The sequence below is a fragment of the Calonectris borealis genome, chromosome 4 (genome assembly GCF_964195595.1).
Source record: "Calonectris borealis chromosome 4, bCalBor7.hap1.2, whole genome shotgun sequence".
In the NCBI taxonomy this organism is placed as follows: Eukaryota; Metazoa; Chordata; class Aves; order Procellariiformes; family Procellariidae; genus Calonectris; species Calonectris borealis.
In genome coordinates, this window is record NC_134315.1 from 30,213,487 (window position 1) to 30,236,633 (window position 23,147).

Here is a 23,147-nt window from a genome sequence, read left to right on the forward strand (position 1 = left end):
TTTCCTGTAGGAAGATGGTAAATAATCATGTTCCTTAAGTCTCCTTATGATACAATGCGCCAACATGCCACATTTCCACCACGGTACTACAAAGCTATTATACAGGTGAACAAACACTGGGTTTATTATACCCATTGCATGTGGCTAAAACCAGAAATAGCTAAAGAAAAGAATAACAAATCAAAGAGAACTGAAATAATCCTTAAGTTTTTAGATGAAGAAGTTGAAATCCATGTCAATAGATAGCAAACTATTTTTAAGATAGTTCTGAAAGTTTAGCTTTTTTCCCCCCACATTCTATACTGAGACACTTCTGTACATCAACTGTTGATATAACTTTAGATTTTTAGTATCAGAAAGAATGAAGACCTTACAAGTTCATAATCCTCTCTTATTTTTCCTCAGCACTAAAAATCTTAACTGCTAAAAGGTAAATATTACCGTAAGTAATGTAACACTGACCACACAAGTGTGACATGACCAAATAACACTCTTTAACCCAGCCACAGGTTTATCAAGGCTTTTGAATTATTTGTATGGCTTTAAAATTTATTTTCTTTCAATGTCGACTCTGCTTTGTCATGGCCCCAGTCGTCTCACATGACTTACAAAAATCTATCCAACAGCATAAAGTAAAGGTCTGGAAACTTTCACTGAATTAATAATTTAAGAATTATTTTCCTGGCTTCCTGAAGTTCAGAGAGAAATGGAAATAATAGGTCTACATTTATCTTTTATAAGCGAAATGAAAAAAAAAACCACGATTGAATTAAGCAGAGAGCAGTTTGCATCCATTGTTTAAAGCAGAAATGTCAACATATGGCAGGCACCAGAGACCAGGATGTAGACAGACGTGCGTGTGCTGTGCAAACAACTGCACCCATGGAAAAAGGTACCACCCGTTGGCCCCCCTCCAGTATTCACCGGCACCGTCCCCTGGTGGCGAGCACACTTCAGCAGGGCGGCTCAGGTGAACACAGCAAAACTAGCACACCTGTTTCTGTCCTCCAAGCTGCAAGTAAGAAACCAGAGGAGCGATGCTGTCTTGCCGCCCTTAGCCCAAGCGCTGGGCAGCGCCTTCATCCTTGCCCCAGCGTCAGAGCAGCGTACGAGAAACGCTGCGCTGAAGAAATGCAGTGTGCTAAATTTTACAGATTTCAGACAAGCTTTTGAAAGCATCCAGGCAAGACTTGCAAAAGCGTACAGTACTAGTCTGAGCAATGTTTCATTTCTCCATGACGGGATAAAATAAGCCTGTTGCCAACACCCACGAAATACTCTTGCTGGTTTTCACTTAGACGTGAGACTGAACTATAATTTAGTAAGTTAGCAGCTTACCTAGTTAACAGCTTGGTAACTTGGTGGTACTGTGTTAAACTATCTCTGCTTAAATTCTAACCATCTATACTTACATGCAGCCTGACAAAATACAAGGTAACTGAATTTATCACTAATCTTTCTTACTGGTATAGTTTGCTTGACATTTGGGGAAGGCTGGTATCATGCCTCACAGTCATCCTTATTCAACTGAGAAAGAGTATTTTAAGCCACAATAAATCGTGTCTGAGCCCTTTTACCTTTAAAACTATATAATACTACAAAAGACTTAGAAGAATTTATTTTAAAAAAAAGAAAAAAAAAGGTGTTTAAATTTAATTTACTCACTAAAAGGATGATCTGCCTTCCCGCAGTTACGCTTGCTACTTCAAACATTTATTTTAAGCATTTGCTGATAAGCTCTTTCTGTAACTTTGGAAACTCTGCAGTATTAAAATTTTGCAAGCAAAGAACTCTTAATTAAATCAGTGAAAGGAAACTACTTTGTTACTCGCTGAGTATCCTAAGTAAATTCACAGCCAGAGAAACCATTTAGTTATTTTTTAAAATCACAAGTCAGTTATTCCCAGATGAAACTCATACATCTGGCCAAAATGGTACCATCCTCACCCCGAGATGCTGTCTTCATCTGAAGTTACTATTTTTTAAATTTTTTTTTTTTAATTCCTTTTTGCTTCCCTGCTGACATGTTCATCTTCAAGTTTTAAAAAGCATCTAGCTCCTAACTTTAATTGGTCTGGCTCCAAATTCTCTCCAACAGCTTCATCCAACAGCCTAGCTTCATCTAACACATTAAAGATTTATGTAACACTATACATATTCTCCACATAAACTTTCCACATAAACTTTATTATTTGTAGCCAAGTCATCCCACAAAATCAAATCACTAAAATGATAAAAGGCTTTTCTCTCTTCCTGTAAAGCCTTTTCTCCAATCTCAGTCAGTACTGTTCGTGTGCCCCTTCTGCCTTTTTCCTTTCTTTTTAAATGTCATACAGTAGAATTGAATATTCAGTATTTATATCAAATACTACGTACACAAATAAAGCCACTTTAGTACTTCCTTTCATTCAGACACCTAAGGGCTTCCTTCCACCTCTTTGTATTACACAGGCTCAGCTTGTTGCATTTTTCTACAGCTTCTAGCACCTCTTAAATTGCTGGTTTTCTATATAATCCTTCCTTCCCATCAGAATAAAATAAGGAATGTTGGCTATATGTGCAAATCTACATCTGCATTAAAATATTTTGTTTGAAGGAATTCAACCTAGCAAATGAACCCAGACAGAATTGTTAAAAAGACTTTCACAAATTACTACTCCACTAATATTTACAATTTCATATTTTACCCCAAAGCATACTGTATACACACAAAATAACAATTTCAGAATCTTATTAGTAAAAGATCCTGACTAATGTAGGCTTTATGCAAGCACCATAGAACATCACCAGACAAAAGAGCTGGGAATCACTCTTCTTTGACAAGTGCATTATTTCATTAGTTTCATGGGTTTTCTAATTTTTAACCTGGTAAGATGTTTCGATTTTATATGATTAACAGATTTAAAAACATTTGTTTAACAGTTAACAGTGTGGCAGCGAGATGCAGCCTGGGACTGTTGTTGGAGTATTTACTTAATCTGGTCTAGGGACAGGTTTTGCAGCACAAGTGAACTGCAGGGCTATTATATTTACCTTGCTACCAGTATTCCAGTTAGGAGATTTAACTCCAAACTAGCTGTGTCTACAGCAAAAGCCCTCTTCAGCACATCTGAATCACAGACGGTCTATGTCCTTCTGGCCAAGCACTACCCTCCCTGTATGTTTAGCAGATGAATGGAAAGGGGGCCAAGAGAGCAGCATTCACAGCAGGAGGCATGTGGACCACCCCGAGTGGAGTTACCCGCTTGTCCACCCACAGCATCACCACCCCCACAGCTCTCCTCTCACTTCTTAACCACGTACCCTTCACCATTTGCATGACCCTTTTCCTACAAACGTTTCTGTGCTTTGTTATCAAACTCTCCTGAATACCTAACTCTTCTGGATGTCTACAAGGAAACAGACAAGTTATGTTTAAGTTGTAGGCTTGCCTGGTACACAAACACACACACACATATATATGCCATATATACCTAAGTAGGTGTGTATAAAGAAATGTTTCCTTTTCCTCAGCCTTTGATCTACTAATGGTTTTAGTTGAAGATGATCCACAGAACACGTTTAGCTCCCTTTTTGTGTTCTTTTGGACTGCTGCTTAGAACATTTTCCCTAAAGTTTCAAAACTGGGGTCCAAATGCTCACATGTGCCTTTTTCTGCAATAGGGTCATTCACAGCAATAAAGAACACTTCTGCAAGCAGCATTTGCAAGCAGAGGCCTTTCAATTTAGTTGACTTTCTAGTTATCATTTCAATTTATTTCATCTTTTGCCTGTAACTAAAAGAACTTAACTTTAAGATTTCAACACTCAAACTCATTGCATGCCAAGTCTATTTTATGTCCTTGACGTATTTTGTCCAAGAGATGGTAATGCACAGATTACAGCCCCCTGCATATATGTAAGGAAGTAATAAAACTTTAAATTGCATTCACACAAAATAATTGCGTCTATATAGAAATAAAAATTAAGTGTATGTTGCAGGAAGCATTCTTGGTTGAACAACGTGGAAAACATCCTATAATGCTGTAGCTATAATGCAAGGATTTCTGTTAATTCTGAAATCAGTAAGCCTGTCCTGTACATTATACTCCACCTTCAGATGATTAGAAGAAATGAGGAGGAAGAAGCACTCCTACGCAAAAGCAAGTAGGTAAAAATTAGGGAGAGAGCAGCAGTAAGAGGAAGAGATAATGAGAGAACCCAGCACGCAGCGGGTGGCAGCAGGTATTGACACAGAAGGAGAAATGGAGACGCAAGCATTCGAGCGCATGCCCTTCCAACCCCAAGATCAAGCCTACTTTCTCAGAGGGGTAACCAACGAATGAACAAATAAATTCTTTTAGGAACGGCTAAAGTATGATGGTTACAAGGAAGAGCATCACCTAAATTAAGACTGCCACCATACGCTCAATTCAATGTGTCAAACACAGCTTATTGTAAAGTTCATTCTACATAGTCATATATTGCTCTTACATGGGCATCTGTGTCGCATCTTGCGTGCACAGGATGACTGTGATTGCAGCAAATTGTAACGAAGGTGTGCATCTGTCCCATTTCTTATAAAATTTGAGAGGTATGTAGGAAACAAGGCAAGGCAGTATGGGATGTATAAACTTATTTTTATAGCTATTTAAAGCTATGTGGAGGAAATGGGACACCTAGAACAACAGTTTACTTGCTAGCATGCCCATAATACAGCATAATCTTGACATCATGCCTTGGGCATAGCAGAGTCATGATTACCTGCCACTACACAAAGTTATAGGGTTATTAATATTTTAAAATTTTAAAAAATGTAATTATATCCAGTCAACTTTTGAGTTTGTAAAATAATGACCTTTTTTTTTTTTTAGCTATACAGTAAGCACTTCATGAATCTTCACCACTAAAATTAAGTTAAATATTAGGTGGCCATGAGGGCTTTCTTCCCCCTAAAGGCTATATGCATCCTTGAATGAAAAAGACTAAGAAAAATTGCACTACAAAATATCTTCTAAACAAATTTATTATGAGAATTAAAGGAGGAAGAAAAGCACAGGGACAAGAACGTTTGGGAACTAGGCAAAGTCAAGAACATCAAAAGCTGCATTACCACATGGAAGACATTACTGCTGTATCACGTTATACCTGTAAAAACAATATTATTTTAGAGAAAGTTCTGATCTGATCACAGTTGCAATGCACTGGGTATGACCTTTACAGGTCATATGTTGAGAGGGTGCATTTGCATCTCCCATTGAACATCAGGATGGCAAATCACTTGTGTAAAAAACCCCAAATCCCATACCTTTAAGGGATACTAATACTAACTCATAGCTCAAACAAACTAAAAAAAAAAAAACCACCACCAAAAAAACACAAGTGAAATTTCCAAGGTAAAAAAAATCCATTTATTTCAAGATTCTGAGGTCATGCAGTCTAGATCACCAACAGATTTTTGCATTTTGCCTAATCTGCAATATATACTGGCTGCTATATTCTTCCAGGTGTTAGTGTCATTACTTGGGAAAACAAACCAAATGCATCTTTTCTTGAAAGTATATTGTCAAAGTATTATTTCAAAGAAACATCAACAGGAAACGCTTTACAGTGTTAATGAAGGAACATATTTTGTTGTCACTATTTCCTTTTGTAACTTCACAGAACTTAAGAATACTAAGAGGTCTTGTTTCCAGTAACCACTCCATAACAGTTTTAACGGAAGTCAATAAAAGATAATCCAGGTAGCAACCCTGTTTGCAGAAGCCTATTTATTCTTGAGATAATCCCTTTGAAAAGTCAACAATATCTGCAGATGTTTTTTTCAGTAACCATACATATGATAAATAAGCCTATTCTAGAAAAAAAGCAGGACCATTTCAAGGGATTCTATGGAAGAAAAAGGACTCACCAAAGGTTCAGCCATTACAACTTCAATTTTCTTTTCAGCTTGAACAGCAAATTCAGCAAAGAGGCTTTTGATGACATACTCGCCAGGCTTGACATCTGGATCAATAGTAATGTTAGACATGATGATGCCTCTCTTTTCCCAGGTGGAAACAACACTTGGAGAAACTCTGCGTTTATTTACTCTGCTGGGTGGCGTGGAGGCTATAGAAAAAAAGAAAAATAGAGCGATAAAGCAGAGCTTCTAAACACAATGCCTGTCACTTCTCTACTTTCCCGTTCACCACAGAGATATATTCACGCAGTAAATTCTGTAAATCAGAAGAAGGAAATAACTAGCTATAACATCCAACAAGAATTTTTTTTTTTATTTAGGTGGGAAATTCTACTGTAAAGATAAGTTGCATAAGAGTTTACAATGTAACTCTTTTTTTTTAATTGATAAAACACAAAACTGCCTTATGCTGTGTGAACAGCCCCATGCTGAACACAACTGTACGATGATCATGATACAGTTTAGAGCTTTTAATATCTGGTATCTTCAGTACAAGTATGACTAAAAATCAAAAGTTCAATTTAAAGGGTTATCTCCCTATATTGTGAGATGCATCTGATTGATCCAATTTTTATAAATAGTCCACGAAGTTCAAATTTCTACTTGGTGTCCAAATATCTTCAAGAGAAATACTTCCTTAGCCCCTCTCGGCACTTTTTGTCAGTAAGCTGATTTTCCTAACCAGAACGCAAACCCTTTCTAGACAAGTCATGCTAACTATTTTTCTCCACTCTCTAGTCACTAATCTGAAAGACTTGTTCCTTATCAGAAATATTAATTAATTGATCAATATAAATAATACTAGATATATTAGTCTCCCTCTCTAAGGATTAGCGCTTTCACTCTTATACTGAAATTGTCATATGCTAAGTTTACATATATTTATCCACTTTTCATTTTATTTTCCTCCCTAAGCACTCAAAAACATTTCTTTATTATAACTGCTGCCACCCAATGTGAATTGCAGTACTGAAAATCAGGTATCAGAACTCACTCATACATGACTTTGACATACACATTACAATTACAGTAAAAAATTACAACTCTTGTCTTGCACACTATAAATCAAAATAACTATTGACATCTCTGACAATGCCACAGATGTACCCAGAAAGGTCTGGTATTTCTCTAGCATATTCCATGATTGCAGACGTTATTTTATTTATTGACCTTAGGAATTTATATTAAGAATTCTTACCTATTGATGTAAAGATTTCATTTTCCTAAGATAGTTGTATAAGAACCTAGTCTCAGTCTATTTTATTGTATTACATACCACCATTTGTTCAGGTAAGCTTCTTTAAGACTTTTTGCAGTTAAAGTGTGAGGAGCTGCACTTAGCCAATTTTGATGAACTTTCAAAATTTTTGTGTTTTCAACTTGTACCTGTGCAATTCCTATTAACTAAATATTATCCACCATTTTTACTGAAACATTTTTTCAGTGTTCAACTCATTCATGAAAATACTGGTTGCCATGGAGACCAAACCTTTCGCATCCTCCCAAGTCTGAGTCTCAGCCATTCATTTCTCCTATCACCTCAGAAAGTTACATTTTACATAACTCAGACTTCCTCAACTTCCATAGAAAGTATTCAATTATCAAACGCATTACTGAAGTGAAAAACAATTCAGCACAAGTGAAAACAGAACGGTCACAACTACCTTAGTCTCTAATCAAAAAGGAAGGTGACCTTGCATAAGTATTTTTTGTACAAACTTGCTGTCTAGTTGGAGTAATGCTTATTTTTTCCTGTACATAAATTGCAGTATGCCACCTTCAAGGCTGGAAGGACTTGCCAAGGTCACAGAGCTGAGTTCCCAGCAACCAGGGCAACGCCAGAACGACATGCATGCAAGCATTTCTGAACATACCTAACAGTACTCCTAACAGATACCACACATTTCTAAATAAACAGTTGCTTCTATCTTAAATATGAGAGTTTCTAAGAAAGCTAAAGCTTTGTTCTACTCAACAGACAAATTGGGACTCTTATTTTAAATAACAAATTGAAGCTAACAGACTGGAAAAAAATAAGACGTTTAAATCTCCTTTTGAACATCATTAGCTGTGTCTGGTCAGAAGAAATTTAGCAAAGCAGCTGCTTTGGCTCCTTCTAGGCTTACCCTACTGGAGTGTGCCAGAAGCCCCACATTATCAGGACTGGGGACTTAAGGGAACGTGCCACAGCCCCGGTCCAGTCCACGCTCCTGAACAATGAGAAGCTGGTACTCAACCAGCTCTTGTCTCTCTATAGGGAAACTGAGAAGGACTAACGTGCTCCTTAATCCAGAACTACATCTAGATTTGCTTTATGTAGACAAGTCTTAATAGTGTTTTTACAAAATACATTTCTGTCTCCAGTTTTCAAAAGATTGCTTTAAAATGCCCCTGTCATTTAAGAATTGGGAAAACATTGAGAGCTGATCATCTTCGAAGTACTATCTTTACTTTGCATTAGTAAACTAATCCTAAGTAAGAGACCATCTTAGTATGTTAACTTTCAAAGCTACAAAACAGCTTCTCTCACTAAAGATGAAACCCCAAGGCTGCTTAGGCTGATGTAAACCCAGGCATACTGCAGGCAAATCCTCCGCCCAGGCTCATGCGACAACATAGGAAATCAACTCAAAATGGATAAACTGGACAAAAACCTAACCCTGGCAAGAAAAAAAGAAGCAACTGGACTACAACAAGACCAGCTCCCAGAAGTGTTACAGAAATTTCAGTGCAAGGCAGAGGGCACGACCATGGAGCCAGGGGAACACGGTACCAGGACAGCCTTACATCAGCTTGCAATGCCACGGACCCCACTCCTTGGCTACAGTTTCACACAGCCCCCTTCAGATGGCATAGGCTGCAGTACTGTCAAAGAATGCAATCCCTCGCAGCCAGCTATCTCCTTCCCTGTACCATTCTCCTGTGCAAGCAAACACAAGTGTGCAGCTGTGTAATGAACTGAACTGGAAAAGCAGCATACGTATTCATTTTTTTCCCCAGGTTAAGTTTAACACAATCAGTGGTCCAATTCGCTCACCACATGACCACACATACGCTTGCACCAGCACAAAGAGGAGAGTCAATGCAGGTCTGAGCGCTTGCCTTTTTACTCTTTCAGCAGCAAAGCAGAGTTAAGGCTATCCTACAGTCGTACATGTTACTAATCTCTGTGTTCACATGCACAAACTCTTCAGTTGGTAATAAATCTCCCCAAAAAATCAAGGGAAAAATGTCAAACGGAAGCAATTATAAACGCTGCCATGAGAGGATTACAAGTATCTTGGTTTTGCTGAAATGTCAGCATATTCAAAAGGCAGAATAAATGACTAGGATTCACTTTCATCTATGAACTTGCTGAGGGCTCTAATTCATGACAGCGTTAATGGTTCACATTAACGACTCTTGCCTTGTATATCATGACAATGTTTGTGGTTTTATCTGCTGTGTAAAACCAGTAATTTAGTTAAACACACACAGAAAAAAAACACATTGGAAGGAAAAAGGGGAGGGAGCTTGACTGTGTTTATTAAGATGATATATAGTAGTTCCTTAAAGAAAAGCCAAAAATCTATTATCAGATTTCTTAACTAGGTCAAACAACATTATTATCTGGTATAATTATGTTCAGTGGGATTCATTTACTCATGAACTTGCAATCCGTAACACTGTAAGAAGGGTCTACGTGGATTTTAAATAGCATGTTTAATGGAAAAAAAAAAAAATCTCATTACAGGACAGGATTAAATAATATATTTCTGCTATTCTTTGCCATCAAAGCATAAACCATTCTTTGCTCTTTGCTAACAGTGAAAATTTAAGTTTCAAACATTATTTTGAAGCTTCAAAACATGGACCATTCCACAGAACTTCAGATGAAATCTGGAACCAAAAAAATCACACCACTTGCAACAGTTCAAAACCAAAAAACTACTTTCATAAATCACTTGAAAACACTGAATGTTATTCACTTGAAACAATATCCTGTTTGTTTACTCTGGTACGAGCTAGCGCTACGTGGGAAATCTGGGAGCAAGTGTCACAGGAAGTCTCTGTTAAACAGTATTGTTTGGTTGCTAGGGCCATACCAAATCGTTTGGATAGTTTCAAGGAACAGTAAAACAATACAAAGGATAATTAGATAGACAACATACTCCTAGGTCAAAAGGCAACACACTCTGATGTATGCTAAATTAGAAACAAAGTTGTTTCATGTTAAACACAAGTGTCCAGAACTAGGAAAGGTTACTTAATACCCAAGTTGATATTAAAGAATGCTGTTTTTATCATCCTGCTTCTCTCTGTATAGCCCAAACGCATTGAGTATTTGAGGATTTTGAGGAGCAGTGTCCTATTTACCAATGAGATTATTCAGGATTCAAACATACAAAGCAGATACCAGAAGATAACAAACGCACCCCAGCCTCTGACAGTCTGTGAGTGCATTTTACTTCATGGCTAATATGAAATCATGATTTTTAGCTTTCGTACACTTTTTTTGGTACTGCTGTACACTTAGCCAAGTGTTGACACTTCATATGTGCTTTAAATAGTACTTTTAAAGTTTTTCATCTCTTTTCCTTTAACTGAAATTTGCTTTCAGTTACTGCTGTTTCTCAGGAAGCTGAAATGGTCGGACTGAAGCAAAACTTCCATCAGGTATCTCCCCTCTTTTGAGATACCTGAAAATACATCTAGAATTATTTTATGTATTTTAAACAAGGTATCCAACTATAAAATAAGGATAGTCAACACACTTTTGAGAGGGCCTCCATAGGATCATCAAGCAGATCATATTCTTGGTTGCTATTTTTAAGTTCATTGCTAAGGTAGTAAATCATTTCACACAGCTCACATTTAATGATTACGCTTTTTATTATTATTTTTGCAGCACACGTGATATCACAGGTATTTTCAAGTTTCCTGTGATACTTGTTGCAGAATAGGGTTTGCATGTGCAACTGACAATATGAAAAATTCCCAAAGATTGAAAATATTATCTGTGTGGTTACTTAAAGGAATTTTAATTAAGCTCCTTGTCTTCTATTCTGATAAACATCTAGAACATTTCATCCTACCTCATAGAAGTGATATTAATATACATGGAAACATATCTGTAACAATTGTTAGAGTGCTTCATAGCAACAAATCTTCAGTTATTTTACCAAAGGAACCATTATTTTTTCCTAATAAGGATGTCAATGCTCAAAAGAGATGGCAACCTATCCAGTATTATCCTAACAAATTAGGAGCAGAGGCAAAAAGTTAAACCTAGGTTTCCCGTGTCCCAGACCAGCAGTCTGTTTTCTAGAGACAACTTCTTCGATAACTGTATCATTGTTTCACAATTCTACAATTCTTGTAGACCATCAGGCTTCTGTTGTTTCCAAAGTCTCCTTACTCATACCAGTGAAAAAACTTCATGATTTGAATGAGAGAAATGGTGAACATCTTTATGAAGACAACAAAGTTCAACATATACTGCGCTAATAACATATGCATATTCCAAATCTTAGCCTCCAGTCTATGGACAAATATAAAGAAAGAGCCATTCTTCCCTTAAATCTCTTGGATTTCAGAGTAGCGATGGGAGGATGCAGTTGAAATTCATTTATCCAGCCAGTTTACCTCGGTTGCCGAAGCATGGGACAACACAGTAGAGCAGTCAGGTCTACTTCACTGGTTTTTGTCCAAACTATGTATCACTAGTGATAGTGCACATCTGTCCGTAAGTCGGATTTATTACTGCCTTACTAGCTCTAGTTGTACTGAGTCCCAGCTGATCTCATGCACAGCCAGCACCGCTGCACACGCAGCTCTGGCTTGTTCCTTGGTTCGCCAGCATCACACAAGTGCTGGAGTCAGCGGTCTTTGCAGACATGGTAGATACTTCTGCATGACACTGCATTTATCCAGATTTTTCCATTTATTTCATTAACACTCATTTACCAGCAAAATGTTACTAATTTTAAACTGTGCTAATAGATTACAATAAAAGAGAAGAATTGCAAACTTGTAAAATATACTTATATACTTATTTTAACCACTTCCAGTTATATTATAAATGCTATTCCAATTTTTTCAGTGGTGTATATTATTCTCAATAATGTGCTTAGATGGACTAAGATAATAAGTTTCTGATAGATGCCATTTTTTGAGGCATTCTTAGGATGCTTTTTAAAAAAAGTACCTAATAAAAATTTATTCTTGATACTGGTATGAAAACCTGAAAGTGAAGGAAGAGGCGAAGAAGCCTCCTGATGCCATCAGCATGTCACTTTACAAGATAACCTAAATAATGTGAATAAAATCCACAGTTGTTGCCAGTGAAATTATGTATCTATTAAGGGCCACTGACCACACAAATTTTCATAGATTGTGTTACCTAGACATTCTTTTGCTTTACATGATATACACTTACTGATTGGTAACACCACAAATATAAACACAGTGGTTGAAACTGAAATCAGTCCAAATACATTAGAATATATATGACCAAGAAAAAAAAAATCTGCTCTTTCTTCCATATTTCTCATATCTTAGTCTGGATACATAGTTCCTGTGATCCATAGTTCCGGTGATTCGAGACAGCCGGCATGGCTTCACCAAGGGCAAGTCCTGCCTGACCAACCTAGTGGCCTTCTATGATGGAGTGACCACATCAGTGGACATGGGAAGGGCTACCAATGTTGTCTATCTGGACCTCTGTAAGGCCTTTGACACAGTCCCCCACAACATCCTTCTCTCTAAACTGGAGATACGGATTTTATGGATGGACTGTTCGGTGGATGAGGAATTGGTTGGATAGTCACATACAGAGGGTAGTGGTCAATGGCTCAATGTCCAGATGGAGATCGGTGACAGACTGGTGTCCCGCAGGGGTCCGTACTGGGACCAGTACTGTTTAATATCTTCATCAATGACAGAGACAGTGGGATCGAGTGCACCCTCAGCAAGTTTGCAGACGACACCAAGCTGAGTGGTGCGGTCGACACGCCTGAGGGATAGGATGCCATCCAGAGGGACCTGGACAAGCTCGAGAAGTGGGCCTGTGTGAACCTCATGAGGTTCAACAAGGCCAAGTGCAAGGTCCTGCACCTGGGAGGAGTAACCTCCAGCGTCAATACAGGCTGGAGGATGAACGGATTGAGAGCAGCCCTGCCGAGAAGGACTTGGGGGTACTGGTGGATGATAGGCTGGACATGAGCTGACAAATGTGCGCTCACAGCCCAGGCCAACCTATCCTGGGCTGCATAAAAAAAGCACAGCCAGCAGGTCAAGGGAGGTGATTCTGCCCCTCTACCCCACTCTGGTGAGACCCCACCTGGAGTACTGTGTCCAGCTCTGGAGCCCTCAGCACAAGAAAAACATGGACTTGTTGAGTCCAGAAGAGGGCCATGAAAACGATCAGGGGGATGGATCCCCTCGCCTATGAAGAAAGGCTGAGAGAGTTGGGGTTATTCAGCCTGGAGAAGAGAAGGCTTCGGGGAGACCTTATTGCAGCCTTTCAGTACTTAAAGGGAGCTTATAAGAAAGAAGGTGGCAAACTTTTCAGCAGGGCCTGTTGCGACAGGACAAGGGGGAATGGTTTTAAACTAAAAGACGGTAGATTTACACTAGCTATAAGGAAGAAATTTTTTACAATGAGGGTGGTGAAACACTGGAACAGGTTGCCCAGAGAGGTGGTAGATGCCCCATCCCTGGCAACATTCAAGGTCAGGTTGGATGGGGCTCTGAGCAACCCGATCTAGTTGAAGATGTCCCCGCCCATGGCAGGGGGGGGTTGGACTAGATGGCCTTTAAAGGTCCCTTCCGACCCAAACTATTCTCTGATTCTATAAAAAACATCCTATTATTTTCAATACGGACTACACAACTAATTCATCCAGTGACATGAGGCATGGCATTCTCTCTTCTTTCTCTGCGTTGGCAGTATACAGCGAATTATCTTTGGAAAATGTTTAACAAAGACACAAAGATAACATCCACACTACATGAACAGGCAAAGAAGAACCATTTTCTCATTAACAAGCCACATGGACAAAGAGCCCAGATTGCAAATTCTTATTCACCTCTCTCTTTCACTGATTTTATGTGAATATGATTAGAAGAATTAAAGAACTAGCAGTAGTAGCTGGTACTTCTGTCATGCATTTATGAAATGTCACATGTTAGTAAGATGAATGGATTACCCATCTGTGAAGTAAAAACAGGCTTAGAACTGGCTTAGTTCAGCAGTATGGTTCAGTATAATATCTGTGAAGCCAAGTCAAACCTTTCAGTGAGAGGAAGTTACATGTGTATTGGTAACTTCCCCTCCATGTCTATATCGGAACTTACATTTTACTTCTGCAGTAGAAACACTTCCCTAGTGACAATTTATCTAAGGAGCTTCAGATATGTTTATATTACATTTTAGCCAAGCTGTGGAACGAAGAAACGTAAATGAATGCTGCATCAATAAACAGAATATGAGTTTATTTCAACAAGTAGCTTCTTAAGCATATGGCTAAAATGTGAAGGATGCCCTGGGATGGATTACAGAAAGGAAAGGAAAGTTTTTTGAATGCATTGTGGGAACTGGTACTATGACAGCTGAGCTTTCATTTGGACTTAAAAAAAACACAGAACAAAAATCCTCACAGAAATCTTCTGGAGCTTTATCATACAAATCATTTTTCTACCCCCAACAAATATGAACATCCTTTCTTTATGGAAAGTTGACTCAACCAGGAGAGCAGCTGCCAATTTGTCTAGTTACAGGTACTCACATGAAGCTTGTTTTCTGCTCTCAAAGCCTCTGAAAACACAGGCAAGAAATTTAGTCTTAGCTTTCCCCAAAATGCAGACTTCTCTGCTAGTAAACGTTAATAGAAACATTACTTCAGGCCAACACAGAGACAGCAGAAATTCTAAGGCATAAAATCTTAATCTGGCAAAACCTAGAAAACTAGATATCTGGGCCAGATTACAATCCCTTAGCAGATACTAATCCCTTAGTTGCTACTGATGATCCCCAAATTTGAAGTTCTGCCTTATAACTAGGTCATTAGGTCCTTCCAAAGATTCAGTAGTCTTTTTCCCCCACTGCTGTTAATATATCTGACAATTTCATTCATAAACTGCAATTTTTAGATTTTCATTTGGCATAATTCTTTCTAGAAATCCAACCAGTCTCCTACAAGGGAGAAAGCAAAAGAGAAATATGTTTCAGTAATATTGCTTCAAACTTAAAAGTGATGATTTTTGTTATTTTGTTATTTAAATAACAAAATGTATATTTTGTTATTTAAATTTGTTATTATTTTGTTATTTTGTTATTTAACTTAAAACTAAATTTAAGTTTAGAAGAAAATTTCTCCTCCATCTTTTCCACACCTATGAACATGGTCCGAGATGTATGAAGTCAGTACCCTACTGTCAAACACAGACAAGTCCCTGAAAGGTCTCTCTCCCCCCTTCTAAAATCCCCATCACCAAAATCTTCTGGAGACTTTTTGCTATATTCTCAGCCACATAGCACCTTTCCGTCTTTTGCGTACTAATATTCAGACACTCCTTGAGGAAGTACTGTGAAGAGAACAAGAAATTCTTCTTGCCTAGCTGCTTTAATGGCTGAGCAAATTCTAACTGGCACATATTCTAGTCCCTGTACAGGACTTCATATCTTGCAATCTCTTCCTTACTTTATTTTCATAAGTTTCAAAATAAAATAGGTATATAATTTCTTCCCTGAAACTCCAGAACAGACAGAAAAATAAAACAGATAACAGCAATAAAATCAGGAAAATTATTTTTAAAAACTTTTTTTGCCTAAACTCAGATACATGAGAAGAGAGAAACTGGGCTACACATTTCCCAAAGTAAATCCTATTGGCTTTGCCACTTCTTAAATGAGGACTATGCTAGTCATTCCTCTTACCTTTATACATAGGTGACAAGTAGCAAAACTGGCAAAACCACCCTTCTAAACCTCTCTCATTTGTGGAAAGGAGCATCACTAATGCACTGCAAAATAACAGTTTAAGTGTTTATCCCTGAGCAAAGCTTTCTTTCGGATCAAAAAAAAAAAAAAAAATCACAGCAATCCTTAAAAATTGTTAGCAGAGGAACACATTATCCTCATACTCTATATAGAGAACCTGCTTCTCTATAGAATTGTGACTGGACAGAATGAACAACAGCCATGTGCATCATGTACAATCACCTGAATCAGATGGGTGGGTACTTTTATATCTATGGAAGGTACAAAACACAAATACTTTTATTAAGAAATGTAATGGTTGAAAAAGAGGTCAAGATCCGACATTCGGGACAGTGCCAGGACATCCAGGGCAGCCAGTCAGAAACCGACTATTAGTCATTGCTGGGCTCACTCTGTCCACTGAGAAAGTCGGACTTGAGAGCAGCAAAGGCTGCTACAAGCTACAGTTTCAAAGGTATTTGCTAAAGCTCACCTGATCTCTCACGCTATGTAATTCTAACTTAGTATGGGATGGCAGGGCAGAATGTCCCATCTATGGCACAAGCAACTACCTTTGCAAACAAGAAATTTGAAACTAAATTTTAAAAAAATCACTAAGATGTATGTAAGACCAATTTTACATATTTACATTTTAAAAAATCCTTAACAACATAACAGCTAGGACACAGATGGGAAATACTATCTGAAATTGCTAAGAGCATATAAAAGAAGAAGTACAACTCATTATGTGAACCACTTTACAGAGCCTTCTATGGTAGACCAGGCATGTATATTATTATCAGACAGGAAAAAAAAAAAGACGACATTAAAAAATAATTTTGATACCACAAGACGCCAAAGACCAAACCATACACATTGGAAAACAATGTGACAAAGCACAAAAATTGGAGGGGAAGAGGAAAATCGGTTTGAACTCAATTGTCTCAAGTCCTGCCCAGTCATTCTTGATTATGGCATGCCACCAGGAAATCCGGACCATTAAAGTGTCAGACCATTAAAAACGTAGCTTATGTAATTCCTTTTCTAGAACAACTGTCAGAATAGGAAACCTCTTCAGATAAACCATTTTAATTAAAAATAATATTTTGAATTTCACAGAAAACTTCACTTAGAAACACATCAGATTTATTTCATAGCATACTTCCAAACTGCTAATATATTTAACGTGCTTTGCTTCACTGTCAGAAAGCCATTCTCATGCAAGATCAGCTTAAAAGAATATAAAGGATAAGTCTCTTTCATCTGTCCATAATCTAGAACACAATCCATCACATATGGAAGTAGGATAATGGCAGGAATGTAAAGGTTCAGGACTATAAGTTAAATTCTCAATGGTAATTTTCAATTCAATTTAAAGCTGCATACATAATAAAGCAAGTTAGACTTAATATACAAATTTCTGCTGGAAAATAGTTCTGTAATCAAGTTGCAAACTTCTCAGAGAAAAGATACCACTCCAAGCACATATCTGTTGCCTACTGTCTTCTTTCCCAGTAGACTTACTGTGAAGACCTAACATGACCCTACTGTCAAATACTTTGCATAGCACCAGCAAAGTACTAGTGCTGAGCTGTCAGGTAACAGAGGTATGTATCCTGGTATCTCAGTTTCCTTCAAAATACTGAACTATAATAACTGAGCATATATAACTGCCAAGTTTCACTCATTTGCAAATTTTGCATTCCCTCAAAAGAGTAACCATATAAGCATAAAAAAACCTAAATTTATTTCTTTACTTCCTATAACTCAACGTTAGGCTTCTACAGCTTTTTAAATCATGCCTTCAAAAACGATGCAAACACAGAAGCAATTCTATTCCATCGTGATTAAATTGCAAAAAAAAAAAGCTTACACTTATTTTTTATTTAAAATTATTTTTGCAACAGGAATAAAGGTGACAACTTCCTTTTGAATATGGAGAGCAAGGATAGAATAGCGTAACTTTGTCTTGTTCTGTTAGTTCTTCTGATCCACCTGCCCTTAGGAAAATGTAAACCAAGCCACGACTAAGTCTGAGCTAGTAGTATTCCCTGGCTTTCAAGAGGACCTATCAACTCAGGCTCATCACCATACCAGTCATGGTTATCATGCTTTTCGATAGTACTATGCATTCACATAATAGCCGAGAGGCCATAACCCGTGAAAGCACCACATATCTTTCCTTATTCCCTCAGTTCTAACTCCTGGAGTCAGAAGGACAACTGGAAGGAACTCAGCTCAGATGTCTAGCTATCTGGCATCAATTCCAATGATTCGTGTCACCAATTTCTTCTCTACAGACACAAGCAGTTACAACTTTCTCTGACAATGTAAAAGCTGAAAATGTTGACACCGTCCCATCCCATGGCTCGCTGCTGGATTCCCAGCCTAGCTGCAAGTATTTACCCAAACTGCACCAATAAGGATCCAGAAATAAGGTATCCATTTGAGCTTAGCAGGTATGTATAATCCTGTCACCTGTAACAATGTTTTCCAGTATTTCGCCATTAGCGGACCTTCCTCCCACCCCTTTTTTTTTAGAGGAAGTTTCCAAGGGGGATGCAGATTCCTACTGAGCAAATTTAAGCTTGCTAGGGGCAGTTTGCTTTCTCTCCATTCCCTTTCCCAGCTGATGGACTGCAGTTTGAGAGCCACAGAACGACGGTCAACTTCTCAAGTGACAGGTAAGTCTGTGGGTAAACTTGCATGCACACTTTCTCCCCCATGCCCTTTCTGCTTAGTATGGAAAGTGTGCCCTGCTCAGCCCGTGGGGGTGGGGGAAGCAGGACAGAGAACAGAACATTTACTGCTAACAGAGAAATCAATTTTTTCCTTCCTGGGCTATCCAGACTGCACCAGGCTGGAAACACATTGATGCTCTGAATCCTATGCTAAGCATAAGCTAACAAAGGCAATAAAATTATATCAATGCTTGGCTAAGTGGTGTTAGATTAAAAAGCATAAGGGAGGCAAAGGCAGCAGTGGGAAGACACACCAGTCAGGCCTAGGGACTAGAAGAGTAGAAAGAGAAGGAAAGAGAATTATATTTGTTCTACAAGTTAAGGAAGCACACATTTCCACAGCAATGATGACAGTGAACTGACTCTGAATAAAGACTTCATTTTTATGGTACGCTACTTATGTGAAGAGAAAAAAAAGCACAAACTAAACCCTAAATCTAAAGCTTTAAGAAGTAGTACCTAAAAAACTAAAACTAAGGCAAGTATATAGTATCAAAGGAATACAAACACACTGATATATGGGCTGCACAGCCAATTTAATTCTAACACTTGTCACTGCAAACACATCATCTATGATGAGGTTTTGTTTCCTTTTAGTATATTAACAGATCCATATACACCACACACAAAAAATGCATCAAGTAACAAGGTCAAAGTGATCATAGGCATGCCTTAAGTTAACCAGCAAACAGAAAAGGAAACTTAAATACCTTCGCTCATCTTTCCTAATCCACATTTCTCTGGAAAAACAAAACTCCACATACTCAGTTTGAAGAATTAAGGATATAAAAAACCCTACTGATGCACTGTACTGAAAGAAAAAACAATGAGAAAATGCTCAACAAATTTACGCTCGATATTATTTCCAAAAAGATAGTGTCAGAAGCCAGCAGCTGTTGCAAGGAGTTCTCTCACCGAGGACAACCCAAGGTAGTTTGTTTAAACCCCCCCTCCCACTGCCTGCTTATTCTTTCCTTGTGAGAAGAGGGCAATTCCAGCTCCCAGTAGAAAGAGGAAAAAACTTTTCCTCATTATCCTCATTATGCTCATTATCCTCAATTATCCTCATTAATGTCAAACTGATACCTTTCCTGAGTAAATGCAAAAAGTAATGAATACTTGCAGCTTTGCTGTAAAAAGCTATTTTGGAAAAAGACTCTGGAGCATCAGTTATAAAGTAACCAATAACTTCAAATCATGTATCATTAAAAAAACAAAACCTATTTTTAAAACTCTATAAAGAAACCAAATTAACTTATTTTAATATGCTCTATATAAGCATATTAATATTTCAAATGAAAAATATTTCTACAAGTTAAAGCTCAAAAACATTACATTAGGCCAGACTGGGTCCATTTAAAGAGCATTTTCACATCATTGTAAGTAACTGCCTAGTGAAGTACTCAGAAATATCATAGTAGTATTTCTTATACTGACCTAGGTTTGAAAATTAAAGTGTTAGATATACACACAAGGATTAAACAAGAGAATAAACAAACAAATACACTTGAGCATTGGAATATGCTCAAGCATACAGAGATCAGGGTTAAAATAAGTCTTATGCATTAAGTATCAATTTCAGGAAAGAACAGCTGTTCTACACTCCGATTCTGTCAGTTTTGCCTAGTAATCCTCCACATGAACATAGGAGCTGAAAAGGGAAATAAACCTCTGAAGACTAACTCCATCTGTCATGTTTAACACAAACATGCCAAGGAGGAAAAAAGAGAGAATCAACATTTTCAAAAGTATATTCTTACAGTAAGTTTGCTGCGGAGTCAAAACAAAACAACAAAACCCAATTTTTTGCACATCTAGGTAACTAACGAAATTCAATTGTCCAAAAAATTGTCTTCCTTCTCAAAGGAGGAAGAAAAAGCTTTTTTCTCCTACCTTCCTCAACTTCCATTTAAACCTTTTATCTGATTCTAATTTACTCCAGAAAGTAGTTTGCTTTCTCCACAATAAGAACCTTTATCTGGTTTCAATACATTCTTATAAACTCTAAAAAGCATTGCAGAGAACTGTAACTGAACGGCTCAGACTGGTATGAACGGAAAGGTCTGGCTGCAGGAAGCAGGGCTCTTGGCATGACCTGCGTGAATGGCACCTGGGTGAGCAGATCATTCAGATCCCTGCACATCTACCTGCAGTTTCACAACACACCCAGATCTGGAACCACGAAGAACAAAGAACCATGGCGACCTGTAATGACTCACAGAGGTAGGACAGGATGCAGACACTGATCGCTGTCAGCTCCAAAAACCACATCCGAAGTCTTCTGGCAACTGAAGAGGAAGCCAGGACATTAAGAGAATGTGGCACCTGTCATCCTTACCTCCCATACCGTGGCCATGGATTCCAGACCTAACGGAGACACACAAGACAGAGAGACACACAAGTATCGTGGTGCCTTTTTGCTGGACAGACACCTTGAACACCCCTGTCCCAGTGCCCGGCTGCTGGATGGACCCCTTCAACACATGCTCTGGGGCTTGAGAGGCTGTTAAAGCAAGCGAAAACTCTTTTTTCCCCTCAGTTCTCATTTTAAATAACATGTCCTTTCCCTCTTATAAGGTCTCACATTTACATCTGCTACATGGTTTATACAATGTTGCAACAGTATTTCCTACACTGTTTTCTGATAGAAATTAAATAAATATAAGGATTCATATTTTTGTAGGAAGACACAGAAAATATCCACAGTCTATCAGCAAAGTAACAGACGCTTGCCTACAAAATGAAGTATGGTAAAATCTGTTCTGAAGTCTTCCATGCTGATGGACAGGAATAAAAATATGTTTATATATAAAACCATATTTTAAAGAGAGCAGCCTGTAAGGAGGTAGGACAATTGTATCACAGCTACATTCAGAACTGTAGTCATTTGAATACTACCAGGTTTTGAGGCTTGAAAAGTAACTAAGCACCTAACTGTACGCACCAACACCAACTATGGCTTGGTCATTAATGACAGGTGCAGTATTTGGGTGGTATTTAGAAGACTACACAGTTTGCCACAAATATAAAAAGAAGAAATATACTGGAAGAAAGATATGAAACCATTAAGATTCTGCTTTAAAAATTCTCCAACATCTGGCCCTCTTCAGGAACAGAGGGTAAAAATTCCTAGTAGGGGATATCACAAAGAAGTGATTGTATAATCCACAATGCTCCTTATTACCGCCACATGAAGAAAAAAAAATAAGGTCACTTAGGTTACCGACCAGAATTAGCACAGATAGCTAGCCAATGCCACCATCTCCCAGCTTGCAATATATAAATATACTGGTAGCATTATTTTGAAAACAGAGCAATACTTCATTCTTGCTCAGGTATACTATTACCAAAATTGCTTTTATGTGTTGCCCAACTATTCCCACTCAACCCTGGAAATCTCTGGTCAAGGTTTTGGACCTCAAGCTTTTCCAGTATATCAAAGTATACACAGGCAACATCTGTATGTATCCTAAGAAAACATTACCTCATTAATCATTCTACAATAATAAAACACAGATTAGATTAACAATTGAACAAGTTTTGAGGGGGACAGAAGCAGAGAGCAGGGAAGCAGTCCGGCCGCGGTGGGACTGTGCAGTGACCAGAGAGCTCAGTTGGGGGTTAGGGCCTCAAAGCAGGGAGCGCTCTGGTCCTGACACCTGGAAGGAGACCAAACACAAACCACGAAACGATAACGAACTCTGGCCTCTGCAGAGTTACACTCTCTGCCACTGACCTAGAAATCTGAGTTTCACATCCAGAGCTCATTGCTCATCTTTTTCCCTGATGATGTGGTATTTAAGTTTGTATGGTCACGCACTGACAACATCATAAAACACCAAGCTGTTTTAATCATGCTATAAAAGTCCACTTTCCTTCTGAGCTGACTGTAAGTTTGCTAGACCCACAAAAGAATAAGATTATGGTTTTCTTTCTTTGCAGATGGAGAACAGGAGGCGGCCTGACCACCAACGCACTGCTACTCTACAGCCACAGACACAACTGAAGGGGAGGAGCAGTATTTAATCTCCAGAAATATGTGATCATATCAAGCTGCACTTGGCAAGCAGCACAGAACAGGAAAACAGAGGAAACTCAAGAGAAATCTACCAGTTTTCTTCCCAATTGTAGATGCTGATGAAAACTTGTGACCCTTCACGAGGCTCTGCCACCTCAATGGACTCACAACACAGACCACACACAAGCAAGCATCTTCAAGTTAACAAGACAGATCAACACATTTAAAAGTTGGAAATATCCCATCCCCCTCTCACAAGACTTTTTTAGGTAAGACACACGCAAAGCACGCACACACTACAGTGCCATTAACTCGGAAGGTTAACTGAGGCCTAGCCTACAGCTTCTGGGTAGTACTCCCAGTCAGCAGGAATCGGGGACTGAGGCTCCTGAGAATTACAAACCTGCAGAGAAAATCCCGTCAAGACGGCACAGCTGCTTTTCCGCACCTTCACAGGTATCTGTCACCTCTCCCAGTCCCCAAATA

The 23,147-nt window shown here is 38.3% G+C and overlaps 1 protein-coding gene across 19 annotated transcripts in view; it reads right to left on the reverse strand.

Annotated features, from left to right (window-relative positions):
* Positions 1–23,147, reverse strand: part of FRYL (FRY like transcription coactivator) — a 185,662-nt gene that overhangs the window by 102,165 nt on the left and 60,350 nt on the right. For all 19 annotated transcript variants that reach the window (XR_012673492.1, XR_012673491.1, XM_075149039.1 and 16 more), the window contains one exon: positions 5,891–6,090. Coding sequence is in view for 17 of the 19 variants with exons in the window: in XM_075149035.1 (XP_075005136.1) it covers positions 5,891–6,090 (200 nt within the window). In the remaining 2 variants the exon portion in view is untranslated. The remainder of the gene's footprint in view (positions 1–5,890; positions 6,091–23,147) is intronic.